Genomic DNA, 21,337 nt, shown 5'->3' with positions numbered 1-21,337 from the left:
GTAGGAACTGTGACATGTGAGGGTAACTGTAGCAGATTTTAATCATGGCTTCTTATTGCAACTGCTTTTGGAAATAACAGCAACAACTGTGAGGTAAAACAAATGGTGTTAAAAGGTGCTTCTTGTTTCAGTGCCCTTGCTGCCAGTTCCAGCCCAGCCAAGACCTGCTGTAGGACCCCAGAGATTTCCCGTGAGTAGCAGCTGTTTCTTCTTCTCTGATATGGATAAGCATACATTTGCAAGGAAATATTAATATAGCAAATACAAGCTGTTCTAGTGAAATATAATTTTAAGGATTGGTAAATATTGACAATACACTCTGCAGTTGAAAATGTTTGTTAAAAGCTTAAGGTCAATGGATTTTCGAGAGTGGAATTAATTCTGTTTAACTGTAAAATTGTTGAACCAGTCTCTCCAGTGGGAGAGGCATGAATGCCTCTTGTCTGGAAGAATATGGGCTTCATTTTATTACTTGACTCTTTCTGTATAAATAGAATCCTTATTTTATTTGATATAATAAAAGGCTATTTGAAATAACCCCTAAGCTTAAAAAGCAGTAATATATATTTATTGTAAAAATCAGCAGTCATTTTTATCATTACTTTAGGCATTTAAATGCCCTCGTGGTTTTTATATAAAAATGGGAATGGCATTGCATGACCTTGCCTTCTCTTATGTTTCTAACTTCTAAAACAAACAGGGCATTTAGCTGCTTCACTAGACTAATTTCAGTTGATAATTTCTTTAGTTCTGTGAATGGCTAAGAGTGCATACTGGTGGAGCCTTTCTCATAATTTCGCAATTTTGTTGCCCTAAATGTATAGTTCAGGTGGTTTGCAAATAATAATAAGCAAAAGAAAAAATAGTTCATTCATTGTGGCCTTAAATATTTTCAAACAAGGACCCGTATGTTGTATTTCTCAAATATATAAACCAAACAGAAATTACCTTCTTGTTAATGTTTGTAATATTGAAGGAGGAAAATACATGTTTGTGAACATGTGTGTAGTACAATGCAGTAAGGTACTTGCATAGAGATCAGATGTATTTGAAAGAAGCAGATTTCAGAAACATGCGGTGACTTTAGGCTGCCATGTGCATAGCTGGTTGTGTGATGTCCGTATTTTTTACAGTAACTCGAGCTTTTAAATTGCCATGTTTCTTCTGTGAAGTATAGAAAGGTTTAAGAAATAAAATTGGAGTTTTATAAAGTAAATTCCTGTCACGTAACTTCATCAACACTTTAACTGGGGATATTTTCCTATTAAAAAGTACAGCAGTTTGCAGAGAGGAATAGTTTTCTTCAACAGCCTTCAGTATCATGTGGCGACCTTTTTGACATTTCAAAAGTAATTGGGTTTTTTTTGATTAAAAACAAGTATCTTGCATTTGTTTTCCTTCAACACTATGTTGCTTTGCCAATAAACATAATTTGGGATGGAAAAGAAATTGGAGGACAAGGAATATCTGTAAAGGCATTGTAATTGACATCTTTGAAGTGTGTTTACATCAGTGTAGAAAAATTGGAAATTAATTTTTTTAAATTGACTGTGAAATTAGATTTTAATTCTGTTCATTTTTGGTTTTGCAAGTTGAGAAGTACTGCAAACCCAGCTAATCTTGTATGCAACAGTTTTTAAAATGGAATAAAATAGATGGAACATTTTTGGTAAGACTCCTGCTCCTTTTGCCTGAAGGAAAACACTTGACTGCTTGCTGCCTTTTTATGTAAGCAATGCCCTCACAAAAAGTCAGTGTAATTATTTTTCATAAAGAGGAAGAGGGATGTCTTAACTAACCAGATCCAATACTTTGAGTTGGTAGCTCCGAGTGTGGGGTTTTTTGGCTTTTATTTTTCTTCTTTTATTTTTTTCTTCTTCTGCTTTGGCTGGTAACCTGCTATATGACCCTGAGAAAGTTACTTAATCTTTCTGTGACTCACTGAGTTATAAAATGGGTATAATGTGGACTTCCCTTATGAAGTACTTCATAAATTTTGCATAGGTTATCAGTCATATTAGGATTAGGAATTAAGTGTCACTGTGTACATACCTCGTGTTTGTTTTATTGAATGTAGTATGTTAGCTGTGAGCTGAAGTTAAATTTACTTTCTGACTTGAACGTTTTATCTTGCAGAACTACCTTTTTTGCTCTGTTACCTGTCAAATGCCTTTGTGCCATTATAATTCACTTGTTTATGTATAAATGTTGACTTATAGCAATGGTTAGACAACTTTGACAAGCCATTTGGAAAAAGATCAAAGTAGTATTTCAGAGTATATTTCATTCATCCTTTTCCTCATTGTCGAAAGAATCTCTGGATATGTAATAACTTGAATTTGCTCTTGTTTATAGAATTGCCTAATCAAAGGATGTTAGTCAACTGATTTTTCTGATTGCTTCATTTCTAAAAAACTGTGCGTTAGAAGTAAATATTCGTAGCTTGCTTTCCTGTTTAACTTTGAACTGGATGGTTTATTTTGATTGAACGTGACAGAGGTGGAAACATTAAAGGTAATGACATTCTTGCAAGGAAGAGACCTAAAATTGTCCGATGCCCACACTGAAGGAACAATTATCTCTGAGTTCCTTTCTTATCTAGGAGGGAAATCTCTCAGCACAGAGAGCCTGTGTGTGCTCTGAACACGGGAAGAGCTTCAATCAGAGCTAATCAGTTGCAAGTCATAAATCCATTGGAAACCGGGTGTTTGTAATTTAAGGCTAATGCAGTTACTTGTAAGCATGTAATAGTTAATTCTTACAACCTTCTGTAGAAGGACGTAATTGAAGAGTTGAACAAAGTTATTATGAGCATCTTAGCATATTGGTGTGAATTCTAAATTACAAGAAATAATGTAGTAGTAAACCAGGGTAACGTTGATCAGGATTGAACTTGCTTGGAGTTGCAACTGATTAAATTCACTTAACCTCGAATCTACATTTTAATATTTCAGGCCAGGGCTCATTGTTCAATTATTTCTTACTTAAAGCTTAACTCCAGAAATGTTTAGAGAGGAAGTGCTAGAAAGGACATAGTGGAATGAATCTGTGTTCTGTACTTGGAGTTATTTTAACATTTACAGTAATCTTGTATCAGACAAGGAAGTTGTCTCACTCTGTAAGCATTCAAGGTGACTTAGTGTGAGTGATGATTGAGAGCTATAACCAGCTGATTAGGACTGAATAAATGGTGGATCTGAGGCATGTTACAGCTGAGGAATGTGGTGAACTTGTGGTAGCTGGGAGTTAAAGACATGAGTTCTGCAGAGGCTTCTGTGCTTGTCTGAATTGCGCAGGTGGCTGTAGTGATAGTAATCCAGTCTTCAGGTGTAGTCAGTGAGAATATTTTTTCCAGGTATTTGAATTAACCTGGGACTGTGCAAGAGCCAACTGCCTGTTTTCTTTAAGCTCTTCAAAGAACAGGTTGAGGTAACCTCTTTGGCAGAGTCCTTCTGAAGATCTTGCTTTATCATCTGCATTTTCTTTAAAGTGCTTAGGATGCCTTTTTCTGAGTTCCTGTCTCAGTGTCACAGTTGGTATTTCACACAAAACACTCTACTTTGGGGACTGAAGGAAGGTGACAGAAGACTTAATTCATAGACTAGTTGTATGGGTCTTCTGAACTTTTCATGTGTTTTCTGACCAAAATATTCATTCTTGTGGTTGCCCCAGTGCAGATACAGAGCCTGCAGTTTTTCTTGTTATGCAAAAGGGACCATTGTGGTTCCTGTCCTCCGGTGTTTATTATCTGGGCTAATTTATCTTCAACCCCCATGTTCTGTGAAGAACGATGGGCTAAAACATGGGAAGAAGAAATTAAATAGCAAATAGAAGAGGTGTTTCTAAACGCTGCTGCTGCTAACTGACTATTATAGAGCCCACATCATTACTTAATATGAAACAATGAGCTGAGTTGGTAGTCCAGATCTTTCCATCCCTTATGTGAGTCCAGCAGCTCTTTGTTTGAAATACTTCAGTGTTTGCCTGAAGAAAAAATTGTAAAGACTTTTTGCTTCAAACATAATTTCTTTAACTTAAAGAACACTGAAGTGATACTCCTGTGTGGCACATTTGTGCGTGGTTTTTAAGGACGTATAAAAGTGGAGTGAGTGTCATGCTCACTTTGGGATAGCATGGCAGAGGGAAGGTGTCCTCATGGTCAGCACTCTTCAGCCAGAAATGGTGAGCTGTCCGTAGCATCCAAATTTGGGATTGGACCGGGGCATGTGGGGGAGGTGGGGAGAGGAAGGTGGGGAGAACCTGCCTCACACTGCTCAAGGTGGAAGAGAGGAGTTCCTTACATCAGAGGACATCCCGACCATTCCCTCCATCCCCACCTGGATCCTCTGAAACCGCTGCAGAGAGGGCAGAGCCGGTTCCCACAGCCAGAGGCCTTTTGCCAGGAGAATTTTCAGGAAATTGGGATAAATTCCGATTTAGCTGCTGTCCTTAACCTGACACCCTGAGTGTGGTGCGAGCTGGGCAGGTGTCCATCCCACAGACGCATTTTATTAACTTTGGTCAACTTGAGTTTCAAAGCTCAAGTGTAAGGAATACTCTGAAGTGGCATGAAGATGAAGCAAGCACTAATGTCTGCCTAATTAATGCCAGGAAGGCTTTGATATTTTTTAACGCACAAAGATTTTCTCTTTTGAGAGGAGACCTTAGTTAGTGCACTGAGTGCCTTTCAGATGACTGGTGAATTCAAGTCTGAAAAATTTCAATTGTATAACATAAATTATGTTTTATTCAGTATAAAAATAAGGCTTTAGTAGAGTGACTTGTCATCAGGCCCTTGTGAATATTCTGCATGGCATGTCATTTCAGTTCCCAGGCGTTTTGACTTGATTTGTTTTTGGAACTTACTTTACAAATTTCTTTTCATATTATCTTTATCCCAAAGAATATTTGTTTGTTTGTTTTTTTTTTTTCCTTAAACTGCAAAAACTTTAGTAAACTTTCTTCATATTCTCATTCAGCATGTTTCCACTTGATCTCCAGGACATCGGGTGTTGTCTGAAGTGGATGGTGTGAAAGGCAGTTCATTAGTTTTGATTCAGTTCTCTCACCAATTCTCAAAACTCTTAATTTGAATTCTGAGCTTTCAAGTGTTGTTGTAATCAAAACCGTGTTTTTAAACACTTCTTTATGCTTTAATCTGTGAGAGATTTTTAAACAGGTGACCAGTCATTGTACAAAACGAAGGCTACTGTCCTTCATTGCCACTTGCTTGAAACGTATTTTTTTAGACAAGCAATGTATTATAAGGGCTATTCAAGGTTATTATAAAAGGTACATTAGAATACAATTTACTTCTTTTTCCCCAACTGATCTTTGGGCTGACTTGGATCAACCTGCAACACCATTTTAGGAAACTTGGGTTGATTTAATGGGTGTTATTGCCTTTATGTAAACATGTCTTCCAGTATATAGAAGCATAAATTTGCAGTGCTTTTGAAAGCAAAACTTTGCAATAATGTTTGCTGTGGGAAATGCAAATAGAGAGTATGATTTTTTTCCATCATTTCAAATTTGATCATGAGTTGCTACATGTGAATAAGCGTTTTATCATGGCTCATTCTCCAGTATTCACAGTTAAGACAATTTGAACAGTCCTGCATCTGAGTACAGTCAGTCATCTAAAACTGATATTTATTAAGTAATGGTATTTAGTAACTAGTTAACTAGTACATGTTTGCAACAGTATGTAGCAGACAAACTGTTAATGGAAATAAAAAGTCGCTTGTGAAAACGATTCTCCTACTTCCTCACAATTATTTTGCTTTAGCTATGGCTATACTATAATGAGCAACAGTAAATGAAATTTTCACTCTATTACTGTGTAACAGTGGCAGATCACAGGTAGTGTAGAAAGCATTTTGTTTTCATTTAACAGGATACGTGGTATCAGGTGGTGTTGATTGACATTTCTTGGATAGCGCTTTACACAGCATTTCATGCAAATCATGTTTGAATGAGACTTCTGCATTAAATTACATTTCTTGCAGATTATAGCCCTTGCAGATGTGAGACAGAGCTTGTTCAGCAGCTAGCAAAAAGCTTTCTTTTTTAACACTTACTGTTTTCACAACTTGACTGTAAAGCCCTATAATTACAGCACTTAAGATAGTGAAGGAACGATGGGCACTTTCTCTTATCAGATCTATAAGTAGTAGCAAGCAGATGCAGCATGAGATCCCTCCAGCTGTCAAATATTGTCAGGCTGGCATAGAGGGAATGCAGTTTAAAATGCAGGTGACATAATACCCAACATCCTCCATTTGCTAGTGGGCTTCTGATTAATCACGATTACCATACATTATCATACCATCAAATTTAATCATATCAATGAATTCCCATCTGCAGGAGGAGCAGCAGCAGCTGAACATGATGGTAACAGCTATTAAATAAGAAAGAAATACATGGTTTCTAAATGCAGTAACCCTTTAACTTGTCGTGTGAGCTCCACTATGCACACGCTCTGTAGATATTAAAATCAAACAGAAAACATGTGCATTTATATTTCATAGTTATTGTCATTTACCTCTTTGTTAAGTAATTGCTATTTAACACTGCCAAAGAAACGGAGTTGTAGATATTTTTTTTTTCTGGTGTTAATGATGATTTTCTTGAGTCTCAGCTTTATTTAGTACAGAATGACAGAATGGTTGAGGTTGGCAGGGACCTTTAGAGGTTATCTGGTCCCACCACCTGCTCAAGCAGGGCCACCTAGAGCAGGTTGCCCAGGGCTGTGTCCAGTCTGGTTTTGAATATGTCCAAGGATGGAGACTTCCCAGCCTCACTGGGCAACCTGGGCCAGTGCTCAGTCACCCTCACAGTAAAGTTATGGTATAGATATTTATTGTTTTATCTATATATATATATACACACATACATGCTGTGATTTTGAGGTGTTTCTATGAATGAAGTTTGAACTTTTTTAAGCCTCGTGAGCAAAGCATAAATTTTTACTGAGGCAAAGAGGAAAAACTATTATACATATAGTTACATAGTCATTAATTAGACATTGTTAAAGAGAGATTTTGCAGAAGTCAAGACTCAAATCCAAGTAAAACATGCAGTTGTCTTATTACAGTGTGGAAAGGCTAATGTTTAAATGCTGAATGGAGAACTAAAATAGATTCAGTTATAACATTATAGAGTCCTAGATGATAGTGTACTTCACTTACAATATTTTCACTGAGCTAAGAAGATGTCCTTTTAAAAGACAATTCAATACATTTGTGTTATTCCAATAAAAATAAAAAAATCTGAAAAAATAGATCTATAAACTGGTATTTATTCACCTTCCACAGCTTAATTTCTTGCCATTTATTCAGAATATGGAAGAAAAAAATGCTTCATAAATTGTGAAACAGTAAGTTGTAGGACTGTTTATAGTAAAATAAGTTAATTTAGAGGAATACTGTGGGTTGACTGTAGGATACCCAAAAAGGAAGGGTGTTTAGGCCTTTCTATGCAACATGTGAGTAGTACCTGCAGTCACATGGGTGGGAGCTCTGGATATATAAACTTCTTGTATCAAAACGTTTGCAAGGTCAGAGATGTGTAGAACATCTTCAAAATTAGATTTCCTTACAGAACTAAAAATCAAGAATCAAGGAATTTGACTACTAGATAGTCAGGTGTGGAATGTCATAATATAGATCAAAGTCCAAGTTAGCAGCAATTCTAATATTTGTCATCTATAAAGCTGACTGCTGCTTGGCTTTTTTGTACCAATCTTGAGCATTTCTTTTGCTGAAGGGAGAAGTGTCATCCCCAGGTCACATGCATCTGTTTTTGAGGTTGTCATTTCATTTTTAAATTAACTATACCTTCAAGCTTGGAGTGCAATGTAGAAATCCTGAATTTGATATTTATGATCCAGTTGAGTTCTGACCTCAGGGGTTTTTCTAATGAACAGTGACTTGCAGATCACCAAGATACACTAGGTCAATAAACATTGTAATAATATTTGTCTCTGGTAAGCCCAAGGATAAAGTATGTATTTTGTTGTATGTTTTATCTCAATAGCTCTGAAAGCAGAGGAGGTCCACAACTTTTGGGCCCCTATTTTTTACACACGCCTTTTCTCCAATTTCTTCTTGATATTTCTGTGTTGTACTTGAGCTTAAAAAGTTAGAGGGCACTAAACAAAAATGATCTCGTGCTCTTCTACACCACACCCCTGAAGAGGATTTCACAAACTAAAGTGAAACTGAATCTTCCGAGTTAATTAATTTAAAACACCTGTTTAAGAAATTACTTAGATTTTTGCTCCAATCTGAGAGGTTTAGGTTTACTCTTCAGGCTGCACAACTTGTCTGTCACACTAATTCTCATTATGGCCTGTTTCTCCTTGCTGGAAATGCTGTTCCTTCAGCCATACAAATCAGATGGGAACGCGGTTTTTCTGCAGGTTGCCACTGGTACCAATTGAAAAACAGAATTGGAAATTAGTTATTATCTTTCCTATGCCTGTATTTCATTTAGGAGTGTTTTCTGAGAATGGTTCTTGAATGGGACCACTTGTCCCGCAGGTTTCCCTTTTCTCATGTATGTAGCTCGATGGTCAAGCAGATGGAGGTCCAAGCATCTGTGAATCAATCCGCCTGTGTAAAACTGGTTGCTCACAGGCCGGTTTGCCTTGTTGCTTCTCTTACAGAAACACACTGAAGTTGCGTTTTTTATCTCAGTTTGCAAAATGAATACGTCCCTGCTTGATGTATTAGGATGGATGTCCTGAAACTTGCTGGAAAGGGATACTTTTAGTATACGGTGGATCTAATTTTTAGCTTTAGATTCCTGAACTGTTTGGGATTGTCTTAGAGTGCTGGGAGTAGCCTTCTTTTTCTGTATCACTTGTGTCCTTATTTTATCTATTTGATCGCAAGTTGTCTTAAATAACAAGGGATTCCATGCCTTTCTCTCCTTGCATGTACTGTTTTTCCATGATGGCCGAATTCCTTTTGAGGCCCTTAAACAGTGAAATCGAGCATTGGTGATTTCTCTTTCAGATCACCTGGACTTGTACCCGAAGGTCCCAACACACTTTCTTATCTCTTGGACAAAGAGAAGCTTGTCCACCTTATGTGGAACATTTTAATATCAAAAATTACTTTTGGCTCAGTTAAGGAAAGCATCAACTCATTCTCAGACTCAGTCCGCCTGTAGTAGAAGGATCTGTGCACGCCACATGTTTGAACCAGCAGTTGCAATCTCCTTGTGTTTTCTGCTCAGAAAATAGATTCCATAAGCTTTGAAAGGACTGATGTAGCTTACATTCATTGTATTGAGCTTTCTTATTGCTCTGAACTGTAATTTTTTTTTGTTCTTGATTCATAGGTATTTTAAGTCATGATTTTTTATATAGAGTTTCTTGTAATACAGTTAATAAATCAGTTGGGAAAATCATGGTGCTTGCTAGGTTTTAGTTCACCTTGATGGAATTATGTGGTCATCACAGGTACACTAATGAGTCATTTAAACCATATTTAAGGAAATACCAAACTGTTTTATTATAAAATTTCAGTAAATCATTCCATTTCTGTATGCAGTAAATGAGAATACTGTGAAACTTCAATGTGAAGAGCCATGGTTTGTAGGATGTACATATTTCTACTTGAAAATTTTTGAACCGCATCCAAGATATATGAAGCAGGGCTTCTTACACAAGAGGATGGAAAGTCAGTGCCTTGCACTGGAATGCAGGCATTTTGGGAAAGCTTTTCAAAAGTCTAGTAGCTGCTGAAATAAGAGGATTAACATCTTGTGACAGATGGCTATAGTTTTAATTGTCATAGGTTATAGTGGTCATTATTCTTTGCATTTAAACCATATAAGAAGAATTAACTGAGTGGCCCTACTTAACTGTCAATGGGGTTCTTCTAGCTCTTTGCATTTTAAGTGAGATTAATAAATGAAAACATGTTGTAGAGGCAGGGTCTATTTTACTGAAAGATTCATGAAGTTTCAATGACATTGTTAAGGTATTTAATTAGTCTCATGAAAAAAAAGTAGAGTGACCCTTTAGAGAAGCTGATAAGTCATATAATAGCTGTTAGATCCTCTTTATTCCTTGCTTTATAAGATTAACTTTGTGCTAAGCAATTTATGCTAAGTTTTCCCTTTTATTGGTAACCAAAGTTATCTGTGCTTCATGAATAGATTATTGGAGATAACATCATGTAATTAACAAGAGATGCAGAAAAGTAAAAGTACAATTTGTGTAAGAATTGTATGAGAGAGAATGTTAATTTCTTAACTAGGAAGGATATTTAAAAGGATAAAAGGAAGGCAAATAGTGCAGTTCTTTGAAAGGATTAAAGTAACCTTATCTCGTGTTCTTTCAGAAGGTGGGATTGCCTCAGTGTGTGAAAGTCATGTTCAATGAGCTATTCACAACACTAATGAATTGTAGACACAAGTTGGCATTGCATTTTTTTTTTCCAGAAGTGATTGATAAGGTGTAAGTTATGCCTTAGCTATATTGAATAATGGAAGTTAGTAAAAGGGGAAATTGTACAACCTGCAGACATGCGGAATTGTATAGAAATGTCAGTCTGAGGCGCTGTAAATTATAGCGTGTGGGGGAGGAAGAGTGGGTAGGGTTTTTTTTCTTTTTGTCAGAGTAAACTTCACAAAATTAAAGATTCAAGACAATAAAATACCTGTCAGTAGCACTTCAGTGTGTGGTTATCTTCTTCTTTGAAGTTTCTCTAAAATGCCTGTGATTTGTGGTCTCTGGAAATCCACACAGAGCCCTATTTCCAGTGCAGTTTCCTTCTAGACCTCTGTTCCTGTATTCATAAAATGATGATATGGAAGAATTTTCAAAGTAAAATTGCACAGGGATAAATGAAATTATAGAGTCCAAGACACTCCTTAAAATCAGGAAAAGGTACAGACTAAAAATTGCGTCCTTTGGTAGTTTAAGAAAAATCTTGATGTTCAGTGCCTTGCTTTCCATGTTCAGGCATGGCTGTGTTTTGGTGGCCTCAAGAAGAGGAACAACAGCCAGAGCTGTGTCCCCTTGCAGCACCCAAAGCCTGGCTGAGAAAGCCTTCAGCTTTCCAAAATGACAATTTCTTAGGTCTTTGATTTACTTATTGATGCCCGGGCTGTGAGGAATGGATTTGAGGGGACAGTGGTGCTGAAGTGACTGCGGTTTTGTGAAGGGGACATGTTGGTTGAGGACCCAAGGCCAGGCTGTGGCCCGGTGTGTCCGTCTGCTTCAGGTCTTGTGCTCTTTGTACAGCTGGCTTTAAATCTAGCTGAAAACTCCATCTTAGGAGTCTTCCTTGCAATTTAGTGCACTTCTATGTGCTCAATCTTGTAATAATACTAAATAATCAGTATTAATGATACTAAATAATAATGATACTATATAATAACAATTATAAGACACCTCCTTCAAAACTTAATGTATGCGCTCTGCTGCATCTTTCTCATGCAGACATTTGGTAACTCAATCTTTAGAACCATTGTCTGTATGAAATGTGATCCAGCCTTGTGGGATCTCGCTGGGAAGGCACATAAATATTTGGTATGTTCCCCAGTGTCAGAGCTGACCGCAATATTGGACTGAAAGGTAGAACTTTGCAGCCTTAGCTGATCATATGAATTTGCAGTTCTCTCCTTTGTTAGGTTGAAACCTGTTATCTTGAAAATAGGTGGTACGAAGAATGTGAGGTTTGTTAAGTAGGAAGGTTTCCTAAAAGATATAATAATAGTGAAGTAATAGTTAAAATTATTTTTGGTAGGGAGTCTTAGTTGATGTGTGTACTGAATAGTTGGGTGTAATTTGAAACTGTCTGGATAGCAAAACCATGAAAAATGGGAGTAACTACTGTGCATATAAAGATTTATTATGCATCTGTGTTACAGTATGTTTATTTTATCAAAATAGACCATTATGAAAACTGGCTTTTGCACCATTAATTTTGGAAGTTACATAGCTCTGCGTGGTCTTTTCTGCAGAATAGCAGGTGGCACTTGGGGGTTATTAGCAGCAAACGTTTGCTGAATGTAGAGTTTAACAATAATGGTAAAATAATCCACTCCTAGAATTATAGTGTAACTACTGTTAAGCAAAAAAAAACCCTGAAAACAAAACCCATAAAAACTTTATCTAATAGAGAACTATTATATTAATTAGTAGTATTTTTAGGACAATTAGAATTTGGCATAAGTAAAAGCTGTAGTTGTACTTTTAGTGTATTCCTATACCATTTAAAAAATTAATAAAAATGTAGTGATATTTCAGAACAATAGATAAACACCTCATAACTTGGAAAAATACTCACAATAGTTCATATGTTCCCTTATTAAAAAAATAAGTTTGTTTGTATCTGGAAGTAGCAGCCCTGGCTGAACTTGAGGGTTTTAGTTTCACATGTAGTATATGACACTAATCCATCACACAATCAAATTCTCATTGGAATTGTCCTGGAGTTTTTTTCAGAAGAAAAATCTCAGCAATGTAAAATATGAAAATACAACACCCCCCTCCCCCCCCGCATTGGTATTTAGGGCAGAATTTTATTTCACTCTTTAGGGATGGTAGAAGCAAAGCTGGTTTAGGAAAAAAATAGTGGAGGTCAGTCTTTTTCACATATGTTAGAAGGAAAAGAATCAAACTAATTTGATTGTACTAATATTGGTAATTCTGGTTTTGGCAAATAACAAATGTCTTTGCAATTAATTTTTCATGATTGGCCTTTGGTTATCATCTAAGAAATGTGATCAGTCATATTTTAGTAGCTCTTCAAAATGTCACATACACAAAGTTAAAGCTGTTCAGCGATCCAAATAGGTCGGTGTTTCTAAACGATATTCAGTTGTCTGTATAGCTTGCAGCTTTATTGTGCTGTGGTTTAGATCAGCTGTAATTCAGTAGTTTTGCAATTTTTGAAACTTCTATGTTTCAAAATACCCAACCCTGTGTTGCATTGTATGTGGAGTAAGTGCTCTGGCAGGAAGGGTCGTTGTTTCGGTCTGTTTCAAAAATATTTCAATACAAATTTGTGTTGGGGGGTGTAAATCAAATGAAATATACCACTAGTAAAACCAGAGAAAAAAAAAAAAACACAACATTTTTTCAGTGTATCTTGGCGGGCATTTTGGGGGATTTTTCAATAGCTGGTTTTGGATAACAAATTTAAAATCATTGAAGGTATTTAGAATACAGTAAATATTTGCTTCTTAAGTCAGACGGGCACCTTTGATGCTGAAGGGAGCTTGAAATCAGTGTTGCTTATATTTTTAACAGTAAAATATCTTGCTAGTTAGTGGTTTCTGTAATTTTTTTGTAAACAAACTATAATCTCATTGGTTTTAAAGTGTGGCCTTTCTTCGGTCTCAAATAACTTCATAATACTGAGTTCTAAAACTGAACTAAAGCTCATTTCCTTCCCTTATTATGGGAAATATAAAGTTGCTCTCAGACTATGTAGAACTTCCAGCCCTCTATGGTTCGAACCAAGATGTTGTGCCGGTTGCCTGCCTGAGTTTGAATCGCTTTGGTTGAAATTCTCCAAATACTTTCATTCCGAGCTTGAAATGGTGGAAAAACATTATTATGCCCAAGTGAGCTATTTAGGAATATTTTATTGCTGCTCAATATTTCAAGGAAGAAAATGGGGTTTGGCTGCACTGAGGATGTTTCAGTGTGTAAGAGCTGTGTGAAATTCAACAGGACTTCCCATGCATTTGCAATTCAGGGCTCCTTTGGGACGAGATAGAGCTGGGCATAGAAACAAGGGTGTGGGTTGGCAGAAGAGGGAGAGTTGGTATGAAGAGATGTTTATTTAAAATACAAGTAGAGGATCTCTTTCAAATGCTCGTTTACCTCTCCTCCCCTGGCAGGAAAAAGAAGGACAATTGCCTGTACTGAGCAGAGACAAAAAAGCAGGGGCTGGGTGGGGTAAATGGAGCTGCTGGGCAGCAGCCACAGGACAGGACCACGAGCTTGGAGTCAGGGAGCTGGGATTAGGAACCAGCAGGCAGACTAAAAGATGTGATGGGGATGAGAGGATGGATCTGAAGAGCAAGCAAGACCAGGAGAAGAGTGAGGCTGACTGGAGGAAGAAGATGCTTAAGACTGGGTTACAGATTTGGGGAACAGGATCAGAGAAACCTGCTTATTTTGTAGCCTAGGACTACAACTGAAGTTTGGGAATGAGGAGGGAGACTGATAAGGATCTGTTACCTCGACCAGGGCAGAATACATCGAGTTTGGAAAAAGCAGGTAGAGGGGACTGTAGCCACTGTAGTGCCATTTGGTGCTTGGAAACAAACCCAGCCAGATTGTTACTGCTGCCAGTTCTTCAGCTCGAGCAGCAAATATGTGATGCTTATGCTTTATTAGCCAAAGTTTCAGCAAGTTTTCATATACTTTATTTTTCGCTGGCTATTTTAGAAATAACTAAGATATACATAGGCATATATTGTGTCTGGAGAAAAATTCTGGGAGAATCTCAGAGCTTCTGAGTCAAGCTCTCCAAAACCAGGGAAGAGCTGGTTATCTGGCGAGGCTGCTTTGTCTCCCTCAGTGTGCTATGCTTATGTGGCTATGTGCTGTAAATAAGATGGAAGATAAAAATCAGATCATCAGGGCAGTTTGACAAAAGATGGTTTCTCCCCTGGCTCTGTTGCAATGACTTTATGCATTATCCAGGGATAAACTAATAACAAAATAGCTAAATATCAGTTGCTTTGCTGGGTGCCTCCCTTGAGGCTGTGCAGCTTGCTGTGTGTTCCCTGAGATGGCTGTAAGAGCAATGCTTTGAGAAACAGGCTTTTATCACCAAGGCTTCCACGATGAGGGATTGCGTTTAACCTCAGTTTGAAAGTACCTCTGGCAGCTCCTACGTGGGGTGATGGTGGAGCTGCATTTGGGGAGCGAAGGGTCAGGACCCTCAAGGTTTGTGTTCAGTTGTTCTTTTGGCAGGCAGCCAGCATTATCCTCAACACCAATGCATTTAAACAGCCTTATTCAGCTAAACCTGAACAGACTCTGATGGGACAAATAAACATCACTTTTCTCCATCCCAAATAGCTCCCTCTTCCTCTGACTGCTCTTATTTGCAGACAGGCTGTAAAATTCAAAGGTGTTAGTCTTTTCCGAGGTGGCAAGAATATTTTGTGTTGGTAACTGTTCACTTGCGGAACTGTAGCAGCTCCTCCTACAAACAGTATGTACGTTATGAGGACTGTCATGCTTGAGTTTATTATGATGTCTTTCCACTAAATGAAATAGCCACAAGAGACTGGCTGACTAGGAGCTCAGGCAATGGAATATAGACCCTTTAATTTCTAGGGATGAGAAAGTATTTAGAGTTGATGGGTGTATAATGATAGAAAATAAGTAGTCACAGTCTCACTTCCAAACAAGAGGTCTTAGTATCTCACATATTCCTGTTTAGGCGTTTTGAAGAAAGCCACAGATTTCTTAATGGCTTCAAGTCTCAGTGCTTCTTATTTACTTGTAGTGTGTGTAGTCCTTGCCAGTGCCAGCTGTGTTGTGCTGGTAGAAGGGCGTGAAGCAGATTTGTCTTCAAGTAAGGAGTACATTTCAGTTTCCAGGGCAAATACCCATTTTTGCTGTGTGAGAAATTATTTTCCTGAAATGCTAGTATTTTTGCAGTACGAATAGGACAGAGTGAGACTGTGCATATGGTTGGTGGGGGCAGCTCGGTAGATCAATGATAAGCGACTGCAACTTCGGCTGTTCGGTCCATTGCTGATGACCATATTTCAGTCTAGTAGGGAGTATTTGGTCTGAAATCTGTTCTGAAAAGCTTGTCTTCAGCAATGGCAAGTTTTAAGCTTTAAGGTGAGCCTCAAATGTAGACAGAAGAGATGCCACTGCTGATTTCAGAATCCATATAAAGAGGAAAACAGGGATGTTTATAGATTATTTTAATTACTTATTTGATTTACACATGCTTGTGAATATAATGAGTTATGTGAAACAAAGCTGCGCCTGTTCATCAGAGGTTGCCAACATATTTTGTCAACTTTTGATATAAAAGTAAAAAAATGACAGTGTGAATTACATAAATGTATCTTCTGCATAGGTTGGCTTCTGGATTAACATCCTGCTTTCTGCAATATGTAAAGGCTTGCCTTGCATTTGGAAAAAAAAGAACCTGTTGGAGGAAAGAGAATTTTACATTCATGCATCAGATGCTGAACTGTGAATAGACAGAAGTGTTTCTCTCCTGTTACTTCTTTATGAAAGATGATTTCTTTAATTTTCTGGATGCTACAAATTGTCTTCCCCCTCCCTTTTTAAGTAAAGCTGCTTCAGTTCTCTAGCTTACATTGTACTAAATTGCTGGTGAAGAATAGCACAGTTTAAGAGGATAAATGTCAGGAATGTCTTCTAAAGTAGACATTCAGATTTTTGTGGATTAATGGGGAAGAAGGTCAATAATTGCATGGATTTCAATAAGCTTGAGAAGAAGTGGCATTCCTGTGGTGCTAGTGATTAATAAAACATTGTGAATTCATTTCATGATACTGTACTGGGGTTTAATGGCTCTTCCATTGTGAAAGAATGACTCAGTAAGGGCTGTCATTTTGCACAGATGATAGGAGATAACTCATAAAGCAATTGTATTTTTAAGAGAAAAAAGTTATAGCAGGCAGTAGATAAATTCCTGCATGGTAGTTTTAATCTTGGTTCTGTCTTATTAAATAGGGCCCTCCAGACTTCCAGCAGCATGCGCCTGGACCAGTTCCTACCAACTTTTCCCAAGCCCCAAGGCTGCCAATCCAGGACCAGTGGAGAGGGCCCCCACCACCTCCACCACCGCTCCCTCCTCCTCCCCCTCAGGACAGAGATCCTTTCTTCCTCGCAGGTAAACATTTCCATTGACACTAACATATAAAATACATTTCATGTAAGTGGCTGTGCAGGATAAGTGTGTGTCATATAACCTGAAGTGTTCGGAAGAACCTGGGAGTTGGAGGTTCCTGTTTGATGTCGCCAGACTACTACATGCCAAAAATACTGGTGTTCTGGTATCTTTTTAGTTTTTTTGTATGTCTCCATCTGTAACTACTGTCTGTCTGAATGTTATACAGATAAAATTAATATCCAAGTGATTGTTGCAATAAAGTTGTCGTAATTTGTTACATTTTAGATACTTAGTACTCTCCATACTTTCGGTTTCCACTGGTAACTCTTTAAACCACGACTATGTGTGTACTGTAAAAAATCTGTTAAGGTTAGCTAAACTGATACTAGCTATTTTGTTTGCTATGCTGTAAGTGTATGTGTGTATATATATAGATATATGTATATACCACATATATGTAATATGTGAATATACAATGTATATTTTATAGACATTTTAAACACACGAAGTATGTAAAACTTTGCTAAATATCTCGTCAGCAAACAGTATCAACCTTTTATGAGTTCTTGTGTGGTTTAAAGTATAATCCATAGAATCCTTTGTTGATTTCATTAAAGCAGAATTTCTAAAAGTATTGGTAATTCCGGCAAAGTGTCACTTGTGCTGGTCTTTCAGGCATCAATTCTGTTTATACACAAGCAGCAGAAGCGAGAAAAACGTAACCTTGAGGGTAGCCCTTAAAATTAAAACATCCCATACAGTTTTGCTTTCTACAAATTTCAGGTCACTTTTCCAAATCAAGATAAGAGCTTTATGTTTCAAAAGCGTGTTTGTGTCCCAGGGAGGTTGTTATTTAATCACTTCTCTGATCCCCACAGATCCGAGGTTTCCAAGCCATCACTTGTTTGAGCAGCGGAGCCCCCCACCACCGCCACCTCCCCCTCTTCTTAACAGCGCGCATCCCGTCCCTACCCAGAACCCGATGCCGTTCACTCAGCCTGGGCCAGCCTTTAACCAGCAGGGACAACCACCTGTGTTTCCCAGAGAGCGGCCGGTACGGCCCAACATGCAGCCTCAAGGTCCTGTGGGGATTCTCCACTTCAACCAGCCGGGTTCGGCCGCCCCGCGGCCCTTCATCCCTCCCCGGCAGCAGTTCCTGCAGGCGCCAGGACAGCCCTTCCTCGCCCCGCACACACAGCCCAGCATGCAGGTACCGAACACGGAGGGGGTGTCTGAAGTGGCCTGGTGCTGCCTTGTAGGCTTACAGGACCAATGTAACAAAAGTGGAATTATCCAAGATCACACGTGTGAGGCAGATTGACCTGTAACACTTTTTATTGCTGTGCCTCAAAAAGTGATTGTACTCGGCACCACCTCAAATCCTGTGTTCAGTTTTGGACCCCTCATGACAAGAAAGCCCTTGAGGCGCTGGAGCGAGTTCAGAGAAGGGAATGGAGCTGGTGAAGGGGCTGGAGAACAAACCTGACGGGGAGCGGCTGAGGGACCTGGGGGCTTCAGCCTGGAGAACAGGAGCTGAGGGGAGAACTTCTCACTCTTTGCAACTGTCTGAAAGGAGGTTGGAGCATGGAGGGGGTTGGTCCCTTCTACTAAGTTGCAAGTGATAGGATGAGAGGAAATGATATCAGGTTGTGCCAGAGAAGGTTCAGATTGGATATTAGGAAAAAATTATCCCCAAAAAGGGTTGTGAAGTACTGGAACAGGCTGCCCAGGAAGGCATCGCTGGAGGTGTTTATAAGGCACATAGATGAGGTTCTTAGGGCCATGGGTTAGTGCTAGAGTTAGGTTACCGTTGGACTTGATGATCTTGAGGGTCTCTTTCAACTGAAATGATTCTATGACTCCCAGTTTCCAGCACTGAGGTGTTTCTCGGCTCCCGTTGCTTCAGCCCAGCTCCGGAGGGAGCACGACCCGGCCCGGGCGGGCAGTGGCGGGGCGGGAGCGCCCCCTGCCTCCCGAGAACGGGAGGAAGCTGAATTGCAGCTTGACGTGGGTGGATGTGTATGGCGATGTGGGGGTGCCCTGCATGTTCACTGAGCTTTGTGCGGGACCTTTTCATGGTGTCTGTGTTTTGAACGTGGGGAAATCCTGAAGTCCGGTGGTGTTTAAGGAATGAACAAAAGGGGAAGAAAAAATCAAACCAGTTTAGAGTCATTAGAAAAGGGCACAGAGGACAGGAACCGTTGCATTTGTCTTTTTCCACTTCAGCTGTTGACTTACACGGGTTTAAGTGCACAGCTTCTGTTAGTCTTTTTTTTAGCCAGTATATTTTCAGTTTAGCCTCTTGTATAGCTGCTTACAGATGTTTTGAGGACTTGGGAGACTGAAGCTACTTTTCAGGAGTTTATTACCTTGAAATTAAAACCAAATAATCTTTCTCTTCATATGAAGGGTCCCTTGCATCCTCCGTTACAGCCTCAGCCACAACCTCAACCTCAGCAGCATCATCACCAGCAGCAGCAGCAACACCATCACCAGCAGCAGCAACACCACCATCATCTCCAAGCGCCGCCACAGCCCTTGATGCCCATGAACCAGCCGCAGTTCAGGCCTCACGTGCAGCCCACGCAGCAGCAGCCAAATAACAACAGGATGCAATGTCAGCCACGACAGGGTCCAATGAAGCCAAGGCATGTAAGTACCCCATACATCAGTGTTGCATTGTGTAGTTCTGCGTGGGTAACGTGCATGTAAGCACAGGTTTCAGAACTCACCAGCATGGTTTTGCAGTCCTATTTATTCCATTGTGCTCTGTCACCTTCTTCCACTATTTATTGCTCCTTTTTTGCATTGATCATTTTATAATCTGCATCAAAAAATAGCCCACATATCTTTCCCTTCTTCTTTTTTCCCCCAGTCTTCAATGTTTTTCATTATCTGCGTCCAATAATAGATGATACAATTGTTCAGGAAGTGGCACTAAAGTGCTTTTGGAGGGTATGTTTGTTTAGGAGGATTTTAAAACTGTGGTAGCCTGTGACTGTGTGGGAGCCCAGTTGTCTGACACTGTCTATCATTTTGAAATCTCTGTACTACTGCTAGTAAGCTTTCTGGTTCAGATGGTGCCAATCAGGTCTTGTGAGTTTGCCCCAGTGCAGGATATTCTGTTGCTCAATAGGTTGGAGTAGCACAACAGTGTGAAGCAGCACTCAAGACAACATGACTAGTTCAGAATAATTGCTTTGTCTAGGCAAATAAATCATACACTGAAGCCAATTTCTGAGAAATATGTTAAACAAGTGAGATTCAGTTTTGCCTTTAATTAAAAAAGAAAAAAACTATTGTTTAAAATGTTCTCATTTCTATAATTTTATTTTTTCATTGTGCCTCATCAAAAAGATGTTTTCCTAAACTTAACTAAATAATGAAAATGTGAAACAGGAAACACTTTAGTCTGGTTTAGAGTGAACGTCTGCAGTTTTTAAATTTTTTCCTTTTCAGAATACACCATCACAAAATATTGTCAAGCGTGCAAATCAGCAGCTACAGTCAACTGCTCCAAGAAATAGTAACTTGCGTGAGTTGCCAATAGCACCATCACACGCTATGGAAATGAGCAACAACAGGCGAACTTCTACCCCTGCTGCTCAGGTGAAACCCATTACCAGCACGATGTCTGCCAACAAGTCTGTAACTGGTGTTGGAAACTCACAGGGAAGGCCTGAGATGAAAGCTAAAGCAATCACACCAGTGGGCCAAGCAAAACCAGAAGTAAAAGCTGAAACAGAGGTAAGACTTTTTATTTAAAATATCAAAACCAACACCACACAAAAAAACAACCAAACGAAAACCCCCAAGCCCCAATAACAAACACGAAAACTCCCACCTTTTTAAAACTTTTCTACTCTGATTTGTGAACTCGAAGCACTCTTAATGTATTATTTACCCGATGTTTTTAGTGCTGTTAGAGGACTTCTTTCTGAGTTGCACTTTCTTCTTTAATGTGACAGCAAAACCAGTCTCCCTTGATTTAGGAGGGGAAAAAATTCTGGAAGGTTGGCAGGGCTGTGGTGAATCTGTTTTGCAGGAGGAGTTGTCATTTCTACTATGAAAAGACAGAGATTGTCTAAAGGTCATCAGTGATAATAGCCTCTGAAATAACCCATCATGTCCATTTTTGTCTTCCAGGATTGTGATTGGGTTTTTTTCAGGTAATCACTTCTTTTTAAGCCAGCAAACCTCTTCTCTTCTATATCCTGTGATGCTTTATGGCTCAAAAAAAAATGGCTGTTTAAGAGAACTGTCTTCCTCATGCTATTTTCCTTTAGGCTGCCCAGTCTCCTCAGGGTCTTGAGCCCTCACGCAGGAGGCTGCAGCTGCATTGTCCGTGAGGCGTCTTGCTCTTAAAGAAGAAAATCTCTTTTATGAAGCCCATTGACATTAAGGGAAAAAAAAAGATGCTCTCAAGTTTTTCATTTTGGAGAAAATGATGCTGTTTGCTAGTGCTGTGC

General features: G+C 38.9%; 1 protein-coding gene across 1 annotated transcript in view; it reads left to right on the top strand.

Moving 5' to 3' along the window:
• The window catches only part of RBM33 (RNA binding motif protein 33), a 105,463-nt gene that overhangs the window by 42,022 nt on the left and 42,104 nt on the right, over positions 1-21,337 (top strand). Inside the window, exons 10-14 of the mRNA XM_082044623.1 lie at positions 132-190; positions 16,709-16,868; positions 17,747-18,078; positions 19,278-19,520; positions 20,328-20,615. Coding sequence (XP_081900749.1) covers positions 132-190; positions 16,709-16,868; positions 17,747-18,078; positions 19,278-19,520; positions 20,328-20,615 — 1,082 coding nt within the window. The remainder of the gene's footprint in view (positions 1-131; positions 191-16,708; positions 16,869-17,746; positions 18,079-19,277; positions 19,521-20,327; positions 20,616-21,337) is intronic.

This window comes from Streptopelia decaocto, assembly GCF_964273445.1.
Source record: "Streptopelia decaocto genome assembly, chromosome: 2".
Lineage (NCBI taxonomy): Eukaryota > Metazoa > Chordata > Aves > Columbiformes > Columbidae > Streptopelia > Streptopelia decaocto.
This window is presented reverse-complemented; position numbering and strand designations above follow the sequence as displayed.